This window comes from Rhinoderma darwinii, chromosome 1 (assembly GCF_050947455.1).
Source record: "Rhinoderma darwinii isolate aRhiDar2 chromosome 1, aRhiDar2.hap1, whole genome shotgun sequence".
NCBI lineage: Eukaryota > Metazoa > Chordata > Amphibia > Anura > Rhinodermatidae > Rhinoderma > Rhinoderma darwinii.
Genome location: NC_134687.1, coordinates 174,205,868 through 174,225,772, shown reverse-complemented (window position 1 = coordinate 174,225,772; position 19,905 = coordinate 174,205,868). Strand labels below are relative to the sequence as shown.

The window sequence follows — 19,905 nt, the reverse complement described above, 5'->3', positions numbered from 1 at the left end:
CTATGGTCCCGCCTCGCCGATCGCCGCTATTGGCTAGTCAGTGAGTAACTAGCCAATAGCAGCGATCATTCTCGTCACTTCCTCTCTCTGACCTCACATCCTGCTGCAACCGCCCTGAACGCCCTGTTGGAGTTAGCGAGGCGTTGAGATCGGTTGTGAGCAGAGAGTCAGAGAGAAAAGAAGTGAAAAAAAGTGAAAAAAAGTTTCTAAAACAACGTTTTTTTTGCTTCCCACCACCCCATCCACTACCCACTCCTGTTCCCTTCCTCTTTGAGTTCTACCCACGTTTTTTGGTCAGTGATCTCCTATCACTGACCACTTTTCAGTCTTCAGGACCACATTTCTTGGTCCCTGGGGATTTTTTTTTCATTTTTTTCTATATAAAACATAAAACAAAAAAAAAAATATAAAAAGAAAAAAAAGAAACAAAAAAAAATAGTTAGTTTAGCCAATTTTGAAAATTTAACTGGTTAGTTTAGTATTAGCCCCTTCCCGCTCCTTGACGTACTATTACGTCATGGCAGCTCTATCGTTCGCGCTCCATGCCGTAATAGTACGTCTTGCAGTTAGAACAGCGGTGCGCGCGCCCGGCGCGTTCATGCGCTGTGATAGCTGCTGTTTCTGACAGCAGGCTATCACGGCATAATGGGACGGGACCATTTACTATGGTCCCGCCTCGCCGATCGCCGCTATTGGCTAGTCAGTGAGTAACTAGCCAATAGCAGCGATCGGTCTCATTCAGCACAGCAGTGCTCGAGCCCGGCGTTCCTGAGCTGTGATAGCTGCTGTTTCTGACAGCATGCTATCACAGCATAATGGGCCGGGACCATTTACTATGGTCCCGCCTCGCCGATCGCCGCTATTGGCTAGTCAGTGAGTAACTAGCCAATAGCAGCGATCATTCTCGTCACTTCCTCTCTCTGACCTCACATCCTGCTGCAACCGCCCTGAACGCCCTGTTGGAGTTAGCGAGGCGTTGAGATCGGTTGTGAGCAGAGAGTCAGAGAGAAAAGAAGTGAAAAAAAGTGAAAAAAAGTTTCTAAAACAACGTTTTTTTTGCTTCCCACCACCCCATCCACTACCCACTCCTGTTCCCTTCCTCTTTGAGTTCTACCCACGTTTTTTGGTCAGTGATCTCCTATCACTGACCACTTTTCAGTCTTCAGGACCACATTTCTTGGTCCCTGGGGATTTTTTTTTCATTTTTTTCTATATAAAACATAAAACAAAAAAAAAAAATATAAAAAGAAAAAAAAGAAACAAAAAAAAATAGTTAGTTTAGCCAATTTTGAAAATTTAACTGGTTAGTTTAGTATTAGGGTTAGTTAGTGTCAGGGAACCGTCAAAAAGCGTAGTTAGGTATAGTGTCAGGGAATTTAGCGTCAGGAATCGGTCACCGTAGATAGGCTTAGCGTTAGGGATCCATCACCGTAGTTAGGTTTAGCGTCAGGGAAGCTCGGAATAATTAGATAGGTTTAGTGTCAGGCACCCGTCACCGTAGTTAGGTTTAGTGTCAGGGAAGCTTGAAATAATCTAGATAGGTTTAGTGTCAGGGAATCGTCGCCGTAGTTAGGTTTAGCGTTAGGGAAGTCCACATAAAATTTAGTTAGGTTTAGTGTTAGGAACCCTCGCCCTAGTTAGCTTTAGTGTCAGGGAAGTCCACTTGCTCTCTAAAAACAAAACACACATTTGTGCTAGTTGTGCTATCCTATTGCTCCCAGTTAGGGATTTATTTTTTTGCAGTATATAAATTTTGTCTTCGCACAACAAGCATGTCCCAACGGACATTTACTGCTGAAGAGGCGTATGCATTTCTGGCCTCCGACACAGACTCGTCGGATGGCGATACACTATTTTATTTGTCTACCTCCTCATCCAGCGATGAAGAGGAGGGACCCCCTAGGAGACGCCCCAGGACCACCACCATAGTAGAAATCCCTGAGAGAAGTGACCCCACAACAAGTGATACCCCTGAGCGAAGTGACCCCATTTGGACGCCCACACCAGACCATTATGAACCCCAAATCCCTGAGTACACGGGCAGCCCAGGCATCAAATTTAACACGGCAGGGTTCAGTGAGATGGACTTTTTCAAGTTCTTCTTCACTGATAACTTTATAGAGCTAATGGTCACCCAGACTAATTTATATGCCCAACAGTATATCACCAAGAACCCCAACTCATTTTATGCCCAATCCCAGAGGTGGACTCCTGTAAACGCAGCAGAGTTGGGCAAGTTCTGGGGACTGCTCTTGAACATGGGGCTTCTAAAAAAGCCATCCATTAGGACCTACTGGAGCACGGACATCCTATACCACACCCCGATGTACCGTATGGCCATGTCCAGGATGCGTTATGAGGCAATACTTCGCTTCCTACATTATGCCGATAATGAGCAGTGCCCACCCCGAGATGACCCCAGTTTTGACCGTTTATATAAACTGAGACCCCTATTAGACCATTTCAGTGCCCGGTTTGCCCAAGCATACACCCCCGAGAAGTGTATTTCCATTGATGAGTCCCTGGTACATTTTAAAGGGAGGCTTCAATTCCGCCAATACCTGCCAAGTAAGAGGGCAAGGTATGGCGTGAAGTTGTATAAGCTGTGCGAGAGTGCATCAGGGTATACATATAAATTCAGGATATATGAAGGGAAGGACAGCAGTATTCAGCCCCCAGAATGCCCCCCCTTACTGGGAATTAACGCAAAAATTGTGTGGGATTTGGTGCACCCACTGCTGGACCAGGGTTACCACCTCTACCTGGATAATTTTTATACCAGCGTCCCGCTCTTCAAGTGCCTCGCTTCCAGAAGGACTGCGGCATGCGGCACTGCTAGAAAAAATCTTAGAGGCCTCCCTAAAACACTGCTTGGGCAAACACTCAGAAGGGGTGAGAGCAGGGCACATTCTAGTAGCAACATATTGTGTGTCAAGTACAAGGACAAGAGAGATGTCCTTGTATTGACAACAATACATGGCCACACCAGTACCCATGTACCTGTACGAGGTACCAGTACAGAGACCCCCAAACCAGATTGCATCCTGGACTACAATAGGTACATGGGAGGGGTGGACTTGTCAGATCAAGTCCTGAAGCCCTACAGCGCTACGCGGAAATCGAGGGTGTGGTATAAGAAGCTGGCCGTGCACATCATACAGATGGCATTGTACAATGCGTACGTGCTACGTCGATGTGCAGGCCAGAGGGGAACTTTCCTGGAATTTCAAGAGGTGGTTATAAAGAACCTAATTTTTGGCGACCAGGAAGGAGGGGCACCCAGTACTTCTGGAAGCGAGGCCACACGCATCGTACCAGGGCAACACTTTCCAGGAGAAGTTCCCCAAACTGGCAAGAAGGGAAAAAGTCAAAAGAGGTGCAAAGTGTGCTATAAGAGGGGGATAAGGAAGGACACAACATACCAATGCGACACGTGTCCCGAAAAACCAGGGCTCTGTATGAAAGATTGTTTTAAAATTTACCATACATCCCTTGATTTTTAATTTACCCTGATGCACTCCGCACAGCTTATCCCCCTCATCTTTCCCTTTTGAGCCCTGCCATGTGCCCAAGCAGCAAATAACAGCCACATGTAGGGTATTGCCGTACCCGGGAGAACCCACATTACAATTTATGGGGTGTATGTCTCCAGTGGCACATGCTGGGCACAATATATCAGACACTGAAATGGCATATATGCATAGGAAATTGCAAATCTCACTTTGCACCATCTGCTGCGCATTACCTTTTACACAATAACTGTGGGGTCAAAATGCTCACTACACCACTAGATGAATGTCTTAAGGGGTGTAGTTTTTAAAATGGGTTCACTTCTCGGGGGTTTCAACTGTACTGGTACCTCAGGGGTTCTGCCTACATGACTTAGCACCAGAAAAGCTCCAGTAGGCTAAATGGTGGTCCTTCCCTTCTGAGCCCTGTCGTGTGCCCAGGCAGCTAATAACAGCCACATGTAGGGTATTGCCGTACCCGGGAGAACCCACATTACAATTTATGGGGTGTATGTCTCCAGTGGCACATGCTGGGCACAATATATCAGACACTGAAATGGCATATATGCATAGGAAATTGCAAATCTCACTTTGCACCATCTGCTGCGCATTACCTTTTACACAATAACTGTGGGGTCAAAATGCTCACTACACCACTAGATGAATGTCTTAAGGGGTGTAGTTTTTAAAATGGGGTCACTTCTCGGGGGTTTCAACTGTACTGGTACCTCAGGGGTTCTGCCTACATGACTTAGCACCAGAAAAGCTCCAGTAGGCTAAATGGTGGTCCTTCCCTTCTGAGCCCTGTCGTGTGCCCAGGCAGCTAATAACAGCCACATGTAGGGTATTGCCGTACCCGGGAGAACCCACATTACAATTTATGGGGTGTATGTCTCCAGTGGCACATGCTGGGCACAATATATCAGACACTGAAATGGCATATATGCATAGGAAATTGCAAATCTCACTTTGCACCATCTGCTGCGCATTACCTTTTACACAATAACTGTGGGGTCAAAATGCTCACTACACCACTAGATGAATGTCTTAAGGGGTGTAGTTTTTAAAATGGGGTCACTTCTCGGGGGTTTCAACTGTACTGGTACCTCAGGGGTTCTGCCTACATGACTTAGCACCAGAAAAGCTCCAGTAGGCTAAATGGTGGTCCTTCCCTTCTGAGCCCTGTCGTGTGCCCAGGCAGCTAATAACAGCCACATGTAGGGTATTGCCGTACCCGGGAGAACCCACATTACAATTTATGGGGTGTATGTCTCCAGTGGCACATGCTGGGCACAATATATCAGACACTGAAATGGCATATATGCATAGGAAATTGCAAATCTCACTTTGCACCATCTGCTGCGCATTACCTTTTACACAATAACTGTGGGGTCAAAATGCTCACTACACCACTAGATGAATGTCTTAAGGGGTGTAGTTTTTAAAATGGGTTCACTTCTCGGGTGTTTCAACTGTACTGGTACCTCAGGGGTTCTGCCTACATGACTTAGCACCAGAAAAGCTCCAGTAGGCTAAATGGTGGTCCTTCCCTTCTGAGCCCTGTCGTGTGCCCAGGCAGCTAATAACAGCCACATGTAGGGTATTGCCGTACCCGGGAGAACCCACATTACAATTTATGGGGTGTATGTCTCCAGTGGCACATGCTGGGCACAATATATCAGACACTGAAATGGCATATATGCATAGGAAATTGCAAATCTCACTTTGCACCATCTGCTGCGCATTACCTTTTACACAATAACTGTGGGGTCAAAATGCTCACTACACCACTAGATGAATGTCTTAAGGGGTGTAGTTTTTAAAATGGGGTCACTTCTCGGGGGTTTCAACTGTACTGGTACCTCAGGGGTTCTGCCTACATGACTTAGCACCAGAAAAGCTCCAGTAGGCTAAATGGTGGTCCTTCCCTTCTGAGCCCTGTCGTGTGCCCAGGCAGCTAATAACAGCCACATGTAGGGTATTGCCGTACCCGGGAGAACCCACATTACAATTTATGGGGTGTATGTCTCCAGTGGCACATGCTGGGCACAATATATCAGACACTGAAATGGCATATATGCATAGGAAATTGCAAATCTCACTTTGCACCATCTGCTGCGCATTACCTTTTACACAATAACTGTGGGGTCAAAATGCTCACTACACCACTAGATGAATGTCTTAAGGGGTGTAGTTTTTAAAATGGGGTCACTTCTCGGGGGTTTCAACTGTACTGGTACCTCAGGGGTTCTGCCTACATGACTTAGCACCAGAAAAGCTCCAGTAGGCTAAATGGTGGTCCTTCCCTTCTGAGCCCTGTCGTGTGCCCAGGCAGCTAATAACAGCCACATGTAGGGTATTGCCGTACCCGGGAGAACCCACATTACAATTTATGGGGTGTATGTCTCCAGTGGCACATGCTGGGCACAATATATCAGACACTGAAATGGCATATATGCATAGGAAATTGCAAATCTCACTTTGCACCATCTGCTGCGCATTACCTTTTACACAATAACTGTGGGGTCAAAATGCTCACTACACCACTAGATGAATGTCTTAAGGGGTGTAGTTTTTAAAATGGGGTCACTTCTCGGGGGTTTCAACTGTACTGGTACCTCAGGGGTTCTGCCTACATGACTTAGCACCAGAAAAGCTCCAGTAGGCTAAATGGTGGTCCTTCCCTTCTGAGCCCTGTCGTGTGCCCAGGCAGCTAATAACAGCCACATGTAGGGTATTGCCGTACCCGGGAGAACCCACATTACAATTTATGGGGTGTATGTCTCCAGTGGCACATGCTGGGCACAATATATCAGACACTGAAATGGCATATATGCATAGGAAATTGCAAATCTCACTTTGCACCATCTGCTGCGCATTACCTTTTACACAATAACTGTGGGGTCAAAATGCTCACTACACCACTAGATGAATGTCTTAAGGGGTGTAGTTTTTAAAATGGGTTCACTTCTCGGGTGTTTCAACTGTACTGGTACCTCAGGGGTTCTGCCTACATGACTTAGCACCAGAAAAGCTCCAGTAGGCTAAATGGTGGTCCTTCCCTTCTGAGCCCTGTCGTGTGCCCAGGCAGCTAATAACAGCCACATGTAGGGTATTGCCGTACCCGGGAGAACCCACATTACAATTTATGGGGTGTATGTCTCCAGTGGCACATGCTGGGCACAATATATCAGACACTGAAATGGCATATATGCATAGGAAATTGCAAATCTCACTTTGCACCATCTGCTGCGCATTACCTTTTACACAATAACTGTGGGGTCAAAATGCTCACTACACCACTAGATGAATGTCTTAAGGGGTGTAGTTTTTAAAATGGGTTCACTTCTCGGGTGTTTCAACTGTACTGGTACCTCAGGGGTTCTGCCTACATGACTTAGCACCAGAAAAGCTCCAGTAGGCTAAATGGTGGTCCTTCCCTTCTGAGCCCTGTCGTGTGCCCAGGCAGCTAATAACAGCCACATGTAGGGTATTGCCGTACCCGGGAGAACCCACATTACAATTTATGGGGTGTATGTCTCCAGTGGCACATGCTGGGCACAATATATCAGACACTGAAATGGCATATATGCATAGGAAATTGCAAATCTCACTTTGCACCATCTGCTGCGCATTACCTTTTACACAATAACTGTGGGGTCAAAATGCTCACTACACCACTAGATGAATGTCTTAAGGGGTGTAGTTTTTAAAATGGGGTCACTTCTCGGGGGTTTCAACTGTACTGGTACCTCAGGGGTTCTGCCTACATGACTTAGCACCAGAAAAGCTCCAGTAGGCTAAATGGTGGTCCTTCCCTTCTGAGCCCTGTCGTGTGCCCAGTCAGCTAATAACAGCCACATGTAGGGTATTGCCGTACCCGGGAGAACCCACATTACAATTTATGGGGTGTATGTCTCCAGTGGCACATGCTGGGCACAATATATCAGACACTGAAATGGCATATATGCATAGGAAATTGCAAATCTCACTTTGCACCATCTGCTGCGCATTACCTTTTACACAATAACTGTGGGGTCAAAATGCTCACTACACCACTAGATGAATGTCTTAAGGGGTGTAGTTTTTAAAATGGGGTCACTTCTCGGGGGTTTCAACTGTACTGGTACCTCAGGGGTTCTGCCTACATGACTTAGCACCAGAAAAGCTCCAGTAGGCTAAATGGTGGTCCTTCCCTTCTGAGCCCTGTCGTGTGCCCAGTCAGCTAATAACAGCCACATGTAGGGTATTGCCGTACCCGGGAGAACCCACATTACAATTTATGGGGTGTATGTCTCCAGTGGCACATGCTGGGCACAATATATCAGACACTGAAATGGCATATATGCATAGGAAATTGCAAATCTCACTTTGCACCATCTGCTGCGCATTACCTTTTACACAATAACTGTGGGGTCAAAATGCTCACTACACCACTAGATGAATGTCTTAAGGGGTGTAGTTTTTAAAATGGGGTCACTTCTCGGGGGTTTTAACTGTACTGGTACCTCAGGGGCTTCTGCCTACATGACTTAGCACAAGAAAAGCTCCAGTAGGCCAAATGGTGGTCCTTTCCTTCTGAGTCCTGCCATGGGCCCAAACATCAGTTTATCACCACAAATGGGGTATTGCCGCACTCAGGACAAATTGGGCAACAAAATGGGGTGTTTTATTCCTTGTGAAAATAAGAAATTTTGAACAAAAATTACATCTTAATGGAAAAAAATATCATTTTTTTAATTCACAGCCCAATTCAAATAGGTGCTGTGAAAAAACGGTGTGGTCAAAATGATAACAACAACCATAAATGAATTCCTTGAGGGGTCTAGTTTCCAAAATGGGGTCACTTCTGGTGGGTTTCCATTGCTTTCATACCTCTGGGGCTCTGCAAATGCGACATGGAACCCGAAAACCAATCCAGCAAAATCTGGACTCCAACAAACACATAGCGCTCCTTTCCTTCTGAGTCCTCCCATGGGCCCAAACGGCAGTTTATCACCACAAATGGGGTATTGCCGCACTAAGGACAAATTGGGCAACAAAATGGGGTGTTTTATTCCTTGTGAAAATAAGAAATTTTGAACAAAAATTACATCTTAATGGAAAAAATATCATTTTTTTAATTTCACAGCCCAATTCAAATAGGTGCTGTGAAAAAACGGTGTGGTCAAAATGATAACAACAACCATAAATGAATTCCTTGAGGGGTCTAGTTTCCAAAATGGGGTCACTTCTGGTGGGTTTCCATTGCTTTCATACCTCAACACCTCTTCAAACCTGGCATGCTGCCTAAAATATATTCTAATAAAAAAGAGGCCTCAAAATGCACTAGGTGCTCCTTTGTTTCTGAGGCTTGTGTTTTATTCCACGAGCGCACTAGAGCCACATGTGGGACATTTCTAAAAACTGCAGAATCTGGACAATACATATTTAGTAGTATTTCTCTGGTAAAATCTTCTGTGTTACAGAAAAAAATGGAATAATATTGAAATTCAGCAAGAAAAATGAAATTTGCAAATTTCACCTCCACATTGCTTTAATTCCTGTGAAATGCCTGAAGGGTTAAAAAACTTTCTAAATGCTGTTTTGAATACTTTGAGGGGTCTAGTTTTTAAAATGGGGTGTTTTATGGGGGTTTCTAATACATAGGCCCCTCAAAGCCACTTCAGAACTCAAGAGGTACCTTAAAAAAAAGGCTTTTGAAATTTTCTTAAAAATATGAGAAATTGCTGTTTATGTTCTAAGCCTTGTAACGTCCAAGAAAAATAAAAGAATGTTAAAAAAACGATGCCAATCTAAAGTAGACATATGGGAAATGTGAACTAGTAACTATTTTGGGTGGTATAACCGTCTGTTTTACAAGCAGATGCATTTAAATTCTGAAAAATGCAATTTTTTCAAAATTTTCTCTAAATTTTGCAATTTTTCACCAATAAACACTGAATATATCGACCAAATTTTACCACGAACATGAAGCCCAAAGTGTCACGAGAAAACAATCTCAGAATCGCTTGGATAGGTTTAAGCATTCCGACGTTATTACCACATAAAGTGAAATATGTCAGATTTGAAAAATGGGCTCTGAGCCTTAAGGCCCAAACTAGGCTGCGTCCTTAAGGGGTTAATTTAGCTGCCAATATGCAGAATATGTCAGTTTTTTTTAGAAGCTGTAATGTCTATTTTATTACCAGGAGAGCAAATTCAAGAAATAACGGTGCAATAATGTGTTTTTATAATATGAAGGCCAAAGTTTATCAAAGTGGATCTGATGTTATAGAGCGGGAGGAGCTGAGCTAATTTATTTAGTTTATAGTGGGTAAAAGACTTTGTATAACTTAGAATTCTTTGATTTAAATCCCTGCCCATTGTTGGTTATAAGTCGAGATGGCGGTCTCACCCAGTGATTGACAGCCTTCCATATATGTCCACTCATAGTACATATAGGGTCAGTTCACATGTAGCGTAAATACTGCGGATTTTCCGCAATGGAACTCGTTGCAGAAAACTCGCAGCATAATACAGTAGCAGCAGAGTGATGAGATTTGAACAAATGCTGAGTGGAAAAAACGCTCAGAAATTGACCAGCAGTGCGTTATTTTTAGCTGCAAAAGACGCAACTCAGAAAAAAATAAATCTTATACTTACCCAGAATTCTGTCTTTCTTCGTCCAGGCCGGCCTCCTGGGATGACGTGACCATTGCAGCCAATTACAGGCTTCAGCGGTTACATGGGATGAAACCTCATCCCAGGAGGCCGAGCAGCAGGACGCGTCGCCATCGCTCCGTTAGTATGAGTTTTTTAAATTTATTTTTCTGGTGCAGCAGACATTCCGGGTGAAAAACTGCACCACAATTTGGTGCGGTTTGTCGGCCAGAATGCCCTGCGGCGCACAGGGAGGATACGATGTGAGCTTTTACGCAGCATATCCTCCCTGTCTGAACATACCCATATAGTGAAGTCTGTCAATCTTTGAGTGAAAACGCCCTCTTGACTTATAACCAACATTAGGCAGAGATTTAAATAAAAAATTATTTTTTTACAGGTTTTCCAGAATTTTTCCCACATTAAATGGAGATACAACATATGACCACTATAAAAACACTTCACATTATTTAACATGTGATGTGTGAAAATAAACGGTATTGACGATCTGATGAAGTATACATTTATAACATTTACATCTAACCGGCTATGTAATATTTTGAATATTTCAGATTTTCTATGCCGTTTATGCTTTTGAAGCTCGGAGTCAGCAGGAACTTACCCTTGAGGAACATCAGAGGGTCAGAATCCTTAAGTTTTGTGACCTGAGTGGAAACAAGGAGTGGTGGCTTGGAGAGGCACATGGCCAAAGAGGTTATGTGCCAGCGAATTATCTTGGGAAGATGACCTACGCTTAGAATTATGTTCTTCTCTATTATAACAGTGGCATTTTACATTTCCTCATCAGAAGTGTTCTATATTATCCAATGTGAAGGATCTTATTGCTGTGTTTTAGGTTTGCAAAGTATGACATAATAATGTGACATAACACGGTAACTGAAGTCAATGCATAAACCGCTGACAGGCGAAACTGATTGTAATCTCTACGGAGCACAGATATTTTTTGTTTAAAGCACTTATAATTACAGTATAATATGGTGTATGATTATAAACTGCTGCAAAGTGTATGAAGTATGATCAATGTGCGGAACTTAACACAATCCAAACATAAGCACTACCAAGCGAGAGTTAAAAAAAAAACTATAGTCAGCAATCCAGGTAAAACAAAAAAGTTGCACTAGTTTATAGTAGTGTTTATAGAGGTGGTTATTGAATGTGTCGATATCCAGTTTATCACATGGCTAATATCTGATTTAGAAAAAACATTATCCCTATCAGGGAATTCTGAGTGCGGCGGGTCCCCGACCAAGTCTCTTCTATTAGCCACAGCAGAGTGCAGCTACAAAGAGAATCTCTCGCTCTGGAAGACCGGACATGTCTTGGTATCACATGGACAGCTAGTTCAATTCATTGGGCATCCTGTAAGCCTTCATTTTTCCTGCTGTGGTACTGTTAAAGAATTAAACACTTATTGCTGTATTCCCGCGGAACATTTTTTTTTTTTTACTTTAGCTTGGTCTTCTAATAGGGGTCTGGTCCAGTGATATCAGTCATCTGTTGGCAAGCCAATGGCCAAATCAGTTCATACATAGAGATGTCAACCTGGGAGAGCCCTTCACAGGGTAATACTCCAGTCGACTGCGCTATTGATTCCGTAAAAAAACAAAACCCTTTCACAATGGTGACAAACAGAAACCATTAGCAAAGTATCCGTCACCATTGAGATCAAGGGTGATGCAAACGGAAGCTATAGTTTCCATTTGCCTTTCCGTTGAGGGGTTCCTCCGATGGATAGCTCAGATGGAACCCCTCAACGGAAAGACATCGCTGATGTGAACAGACCCTAATCAAATATGAACGGTACTCAGGATTGAAAGTGTCTTATTGACACTGTCAAGGCCACAAGAACAGCCTTAATATTTATCTTTGGTTTACCAGAGGAGCAGTTACATTTTTATCAGACAGTTATGAGGTCATGTCTCAAGCCCATAACAAATAATATTGAATGAAGGCTGTGACAGCATCTAGGGTAACTAAATTACTCTTACATATTGCTGTTCTTCCCTCATTGCCTCTACTAAAAGGACTTTGTTCTATTTTGATAAACCAAAAATGATAATGGATCTGAACCTAGCGGAGCAGGAGGCTTATCTGATGGCCGAAGCGAGAATGAATCTCCTTACCCTTGCATTAACATCATACCCTACTTTTCACCAAAACCTTTCCTGTCTTGCCATGTCAATACTGTCCAGTCATTTTAAAAACTTGATTTTAGAACATTTTGTATAGTTCATTATACATAAAGCAAAAAATAAAAGAATAAAAACCCTATGGCAGTTGTGAACATCTACACCACAGATAGGAAGGACGTATGGGGACTTATATTGTCTCTCGTTCCCAATTCCCTATATAGATAGCTGGAAAGTGTATTGTCAGGCTGCCGAATACAGAGCCAAATGCAAAAAGAAACGATTGCACTCCTGCTTTTGATGTTTTATACATATGGTCATGCATTGTGTTATGTATTAGAGCGTCCCCTACAGATATATATTTCTTTTTTTCTTCCCCAATATTATAAGTATATACAATAATAGTGATGCTCTTCTGATCCTAAATGAGGTATGAAGGGGGCATACTATATTGCTTTCTAGCACATCTGGAAGCGAGGGGGACTATAGTTTTGCAATTAATATGTCGGTCATTATATCTCTGTAAATCGCTGCTGAATTGGACTCTCTCAGTCCTCCTGTCATGTGAATGTTGCAGACATAGCCATAATATCCACACTGATCTACCCCTGGGTGATGCATTGTGGGTGGGGGGGTGGTCTTGTTTGTCATCGGATCTCTTTGTTTGGATAGGAGCCTCTGGCAGACAAGGCTTCCCTCTTACGTCATTGCCAATTCAGCAGGATAGGGTACTATAGTGTGACATAGCATGACAGCGGATAATGGCGTCTCCTAGCCTTCACTAGGTCAACTCTTTATGGGCCCCAGTTTGAAGTGCCCCTATCTCATGATAGAAAATATATGGCAGCTATAATAATAATGTGACATCAATAGGGGGGCATGAGAGTGTGTTTATGTAGCCTTTAATGATAGCAGTCCCTACATGTTATTGTTTTCTGTCCTATTTATACGAGTCTTGACCCGTTTTATGGCGTAGACTCTGTTGTTAATTCTGTGACAATTTCTTGTTCAGACGCGTAGTCCATGATTAACAGCGCCGTCTGAGAAGCAAGCGGTCACCATTTATCTCTGTTGCCATGGTTTCAGCTGAGGTAAAGGCCAAACAACCTATTGAGCTACACATTAATTACTTGTAAAGCTGGGCTGTGTCGCTGATTTTAGCCCGTTTAGTTATAAAATCTCTCTTCGGGCAAAGTCATGAAGCGGTTTTGTTACAAGACTCTCGGCCTTCTAATAGGCCTCCTAACACACTTATGATTCGCAGCGGTAGTAAGGAGTTTAATAATTCATATGCAATGTTTTTAGTTTATTCATGTGTGAGAACAGAGTAGATGCATGTATACTGAGGTTTAACACTTTAACTGCCAGAATGAAGTACACTGCGAAGGCTGTAACGCATATGTGCTGTGTGCGGATAGGCAGCCAATAATTCAAAGATACTGAGCATGTGAGAAGTGTCATTGTATAATGGAGTCTCAAACTTCGCTCTATAGTTATCAAATATAACATCTAGAATCTAAAATCTAGATCTTTATTACAAGCTTTGCTGTTTTTACCTATTTTTCTGTTTTAGGCGGACATCATGTTCCACCCTATGGTGCTTGATGCAGCACAATATGCTGGAGATATTCTACCCTAGGAGCAATGTTTCTAATGGAAAATACCTTTGTAATACGGCATTAAGGGAAAAAAAAAGTTCTATAGGCCCCGATATAAAACTGGAGGCATACAGAGGTACAGCAGGACCGCATAGAAGGATATGGGTTCCCTATTATGGCTCCATACAACTCAGAGGTTGTATGGGAAGTTACATACATGTGCATTAGGCCTAAGGGTATGTTCACACAGCCGAAAAATAGGAAGCAGAACGCCTCCAAACATCTGCCCATTGATTTCAATGGGAAAAACAGTGTTCTGCTCCGATGGGCCGTTTTTTACGCGGCCATTTTGAAAAACGGCCGGGTAAAAAAACGGCCGCGAAAAAGAAGTGCAGGTCCATTTGATGGATCCATTTGTTATTAGTATGTGTCTCACGTGAGTAAATAAAGTTGTACTGTTGTGAATGGGCTGTTGCATTACAGATGTACAAAATGATGCAAAATAATTTCTCAATATACTTAGCTTTCCGATCACTCTCCAGTCAGAATTAGAAATAATGCCAAAATAAAGCTGGTGGGTGACATTTGGTCATGTACTAGTTGAGGCACAATCGCAGGACTACTATGAGACAACCTCACCATATCCCTGTGGGATTACAAGATCATAGACTTGCGACAGCTGCAAAAAGTCTGCAGAAGATAGCTGCAAAGGTAAAAAGCAGATTTTTCTATTCTGAACAACGTAAAAATGAACTGAAAATTAAGTAAAAACAGCAAAAAAGATAATGAAGCAACATTACAGAGATGCTAGATTTACATTTGCGACATTGTAGCCAACGTTAGACGGAGGTGAAACTTCACTGTAATAACACCCTTTTTCTTTATAAGTAATACCCTGCTAGATGGTTGCACAAATGTAACTGTATGATAGCAAAAGATATAATTAAAAATTTTAACAATTTGTATATTTTGTCATTAACATGCAGCTGTAATTGTACAGATAGAAGTCTACTAAAGAAATTATGTATAGATGCTAATATATAATAAATGTTTATATTCGGATCAGTTTGTGTTTTTGTGTATTTTTTATAATCTATAGCTAATATTAATATGTTTTGTGAAATGATGTCTAGATTCTAAATGAAAAACATCCACTCCTATCTATTCATCTAAAATGGCTTAAAGTTAGAACTAAAACCTATACATGGAGATAGGGAGGGATCAGTGCGCTTTATGATAACAGAACATCTGCAGCCCCAATGCATGTGCAAACCTTTGTATTGTGAATGTTTGTGAACATTTATTACTTCCCCATCTCAAAGATTGAATATAATGTTCATTAAAATTGACTGTTACAATTGCCCATGAAAGATTTTTATTAGGGTATTTCAACAGCAGGATATGCCATAAATGCCTGACAGTTAGTGATCCCACCTCTGAGAACCCCACCTCTCCGGAGATCTGGGAGCCCCTCTTTTGCAATCGATCATGGTCACAAATAGGAAAAGGTGACAGCAGGCTGTGTATTCTCCTATTTCTGGCAGCCGTGGGTTGCAAAACAGGTTTCACAGCATCCCCAGCTATCAGGCAATCACGGCATATCCTGGTCAATAAATTTTTTTTTTAGGCTTGAATCACAAAAAAACATGCAATTCCAGCCTCTAGGGGATATTCCGGATTGAGAAGGGAAAAAAAAAAAAAAAAAAAAAAAAGTTATTTTTTTCCCCAGAAAGAGTGCCGCTCTTAAGTGGGCATGAGATGCAATACCAGCCACAGCCCATCGACAAGTTTCAGAGGTGGGGGGTGCCAACCACTTTAACATATGACTTCAAGCAGTAACTGTACTTTCATACTTCTGCATCCCTGCTCATCAATATGGCAGTCATCTTGTGCGTTAAACCTGAGCACACAGCCTAAACATGCATAAATCAAGCAACGTCGTTTGGTTTTCATGAACGTAAGCTAAGCCCAAAAAATGGTTGCCTCAACGCCAACAGTTTAAATTCTAAACATCTCAACACTTTAGCACCATCAATACTGGTGACAGATTAACTGCCAGTGAATAAATATGCACACATACACCACGAGAATAATATAGATGATGTCCTTTAACCCCTTCCCGCTCCTTGACGTACTATTACGTCATGGCAGCTGTATCGTTCGCGCTCCATGCCGTAATAGTACGTCTCGGGAGTAACGGCCGTTTCGGCCGTCCTCCCGACACATACAGGAGCTGTGACGCTGCTGTCTTGTTCAGCAGCTGTCACAGCTCCTACAGCGGGGACCGATCGCTGTGTCCCCGCTGATTAACCCCTTAAAAGCCGCGTTCTATAGAGATCGCGGCTTTTTAGGGGTTAAGCTGCCATCGCCGGCCTGCTACGCGATAGCGGCCGGCGATGGTGACTATGGCAACCGGACACCAAACAATGGCGTCCGGCTATGCCATAGACGGAAGCCTAGTGGGTCCTGACAACGTCAGGACCCACTATGCTTGCTGTCAGTGAGTAGCTGACAGTTCTAATACACTGCACTACGCATGTAGTGCAGTGTATTAGAATAGCGATCAGGGCCTCCTGCCCTCAAGTCCCCTAATGGGACAAAGTAATAAAGTAAAAAAAAAGTTAAAAAAAGATGTGTAAAAATAAGAAAATAAAAGTTTTAAAAGTAATAAAAGTAAAAGTCCCACTTTTTCCCTTATCAGGCCTTTATTATTAATAAAAATATATAAACAAACAAATAAACTATACATAATTGGTATCGCCGCGTCCGTAACGGCCTGAACTACAAAATTATTTCGTTATTTATCCCGCACGGTGAACGCCGTAAAAAAAAATATTAATAAACCGTACCACAATCACAATTGTTTGGTCACTTCACCTCCCAAAAAATGGAATAAAAAGAGATCAAAAAGTCGCATGTACCTAAAAATGGTACTGATGGAAAATACAGTTCGTTACGCAAAAAATAAGTCCTCGCACGGCTTTATTGATTGAAAAATAAAAACGTTATGGCTCTTAGAATAAGGTAACACAAAAAGTGAATGATTGTTTACAAAACGTATTTTATTGTGCAAACGCCATAAGACATAAAAAAAAACTATAAACATCTGGTATCGCCGTGATCGTATCGCCCCACAGAATAAAGTGAATATGTCTTTTCTAGCGCACGGTGAACGCTGTAAAAAAAAAAGTATACAAAAACAATAGTAGAATTGCTGTTTATTAGTCACCACGCCACCTAAAAATGGAATAAAAACTGATCAAAAAGCCGCATGCACCCCATGAAAACTACAATGGATTCCTCAAGGGGTCTAGTTTCCAAATTGGGGTCACTTTTGGGGGGTTTCCAATGTTTTGGCACCACAAGACCTCTTCAAACCGGACATGGTGCCTAATAAAAAAGAGGGCTCAAAATCCGCTAGGTGCTCCTTTGCTTCGGAGGCCGGTGCTTCAGTCCATTACCGCCCGAGGGCCACATGTGGGATATTTCTCTAAACTGCAGAATCTGGGCAATAAGTATTGAGTTGCGTTTCTCTGATAAATCCTTTTGTGTTATAAAAAAAATGGTATAAAAAGAGTAAATGTCACCTCTACTTTGCTCTAAATTTCTGTGAAACACCTAAAGGGTTCATAAACTTTCTAAATGCTGTTGTGAATACTTTGAGGGGTCTAGTTTCTAAAATGGGGTGTTTGATAGGGGTTTCTAATATATGGGCCCCTCAAAGCAACTTCAGAAATTAACTGGAACCTAAAAAAATAAATAAATGAGGCAATACTTCGCTTCTTACATTATACTGATAATGAGCCGTGCCCACTCCGAGATGACCCCAGTTTTGACCGTTTGTATAAACGGAGACCCCTATTAGACCGTTCCAGTGCCCGGTTTTCCCAAGCATACACCCCCGAGAAGTGTTTTTCTATTGATGAGTCCCTGGTACATTTTAAAGGGAGGGTTCAATTCCGCCAGTACCTGCCAGGTAAGAGGGCAAGGTATGGCGTGAAGATGTATAAGCTGCGAGAGTGCATCAGGGTATACCTACAGATTTAGGATATATGAAGGAAAGGCCACCCCCAAACCAGACTGCATCCTGGACTACAATAGGTACATGGGAGGGATGGACTTGTCAAATCAAGTCCTGAAGCCCTACAGCGCCATGCGGTGAGGTATAAGAAGCTGGCCGGGCACATCATACAGATGGCTTTGTACAATGCGTATGTGCTACGTCGATGTGCAGGCCAGAGGGGAACTTTCCTGGAATTTCAAGATCTAATCTTTAGGGACCAGGAAGGGGGGGCGCATCGTACCAGGGCAACACTTTCCAGGAGAAGGTCCCCAAACCGGTGGAAAGGGAAAGAGTCAAAAGAGGTGCAGAGTCTGCTATAAGAGGGGGATAAGGAAGAACACAATATACCAATGTGACACGTGTCCCGAAAAACCAGGGCTCTGTATAAAAGATTGTTTTAAAATGTATCATACATCCCTTGATTTTCAATTTACCCTGATGCACTCCGCACAGCTTACCCCCCTCATCTTTCCCTTCTGAGCCCTGCCGTATGCCCAGGCAGCTGATAACAGCCACATGTAGGGTATTGTCGTACCCAGGAGAACCCACATTACAATTTAAGGGGTGTATATCTCCGGTGGCGCATGCTGGGCACACTATATTGGACACTGAAATGGCATATACATATATAAAATTGCAAATCTCACACTGCACCATCTGCTGCGCATTATCTTTTACACAGTACCTGTGGGGTCAAAATGCTCACTACACCTCTAGATGAATGTCTTAAGGGGTGTAGTTTTTAAAATGGGGTCACTTCTCGGGGGTTTCAACTGTACTGGTACCTCAGGGGCTTCTGCACACATGACTTAGCACCAGAAAAGCTCCAGTAGGCCAAATGGTGGTCCTTTCCTTCTGAGCCCTCCCATGGGCCCAAAGGGCAGTTTATCACCACAAATGGGGTATTGCCGCACTAAGGACAAATTGGGCAACAAAATGGGGTATGTTGTTCCTTGTGAAAATAAGAAATTTTGATCAAAAATGACATCTTATTGGAAAAAATATAATTTTTTTCATTTCACAGCCCAATTCAAATAGGTGCTGTGAAAAAACTGTGCGGTCAAAATGATAACAAAAACCATAAATGAATTCCTTGAGGGGTGTAGTTTCCAAAATGGGGTCACTTCTGGTGGGTTTCCATTGCTTTGATACCTCTGGGGCTCTGCAAATGCAACATGGCACCCGAAAACCAATCCAGCAAAATCTGGACTCCAACAAACACATAGCGCTCCTTTCCGTCTGAGCCCTCCCATGGGCCCAAACGGCAGTTTATCACCACAAATGGGGTATTGCCGCACTAAGGACAAATTGGGCAACAAAATGGGGTATGTTGTTCCCTGTGAAAATAAGAAATTTTGATCAAAAATGACATCTTATTGGAAAAAATATAATTTTTTTCATTTCACAGCCCAATTCAAATAGGTGCTGTGAAAAACCTGTGCGGTCAAAATGATAACAAAAACCATAAATGAATTCCTTGAGGGGTGTAGTTTCCAAAATGGGGTCACTTCTGGTGGGTTTCCATTGCTTTGATACCTCTGGGGCTCTGCAAATGCGACATGGCACCCGAAAACCAATCCAGCAAAATCTGGACTCCAACAAACACATAGCGCTCCTTTCCTTCTGAGCCCTCCCATGGGCCCAAACGGCAGTTTATCACCACAAATGGGGTATTGCCGCACTAAGGACAAATTGGGCAACAAAATGGGGTATGTTGTTCCCTGTGAAAATAAGAAAATTTGATCAAAAATGACATTTTATTGGAAAAAATATCATTTTTTTCATTTCACAGCCCAATTCAAATAGGTGCTGTGAAAAAACTGTGCGGTCAAAATGATAACAAAAACCATAAATGAATTCCTTGAGGGGTGTAATTTCCAAAATGGGGTCACTTCTGGTGGGTTTCCATTGTTTTGATACCTCAACGCCTCTTCAAACCTGGC

General features: G+C 42.8%; 1 protein-coding gene across 1 annotated transcript in view; it reads left to right on the top strand.

Annotated features, from left to right (window-relative positions):
* The window catches only part of LOC142735826 (rho guanine nucleotide exchange factor 38-like), a 40,594-nt gene extending 29,086 nt beyond the window's left edge, over window positions 1–11,508 (top strand). The window contains exon 10 of the mRNA XM_075849616.1: window positions 10,724–11,508. Within this exon, the coding sequence (XP_075705731.1) occupies window positions 10,724–10,909 (186 nt within the window). The 3' untranslated portion in view covers window positions 10,910–11,508. The remainder of the gene's footprint in view (window positions 1–10,723) is intronic.
* Window positions 11,509–19,905: the final 8,397 nt, after the last annotated feature.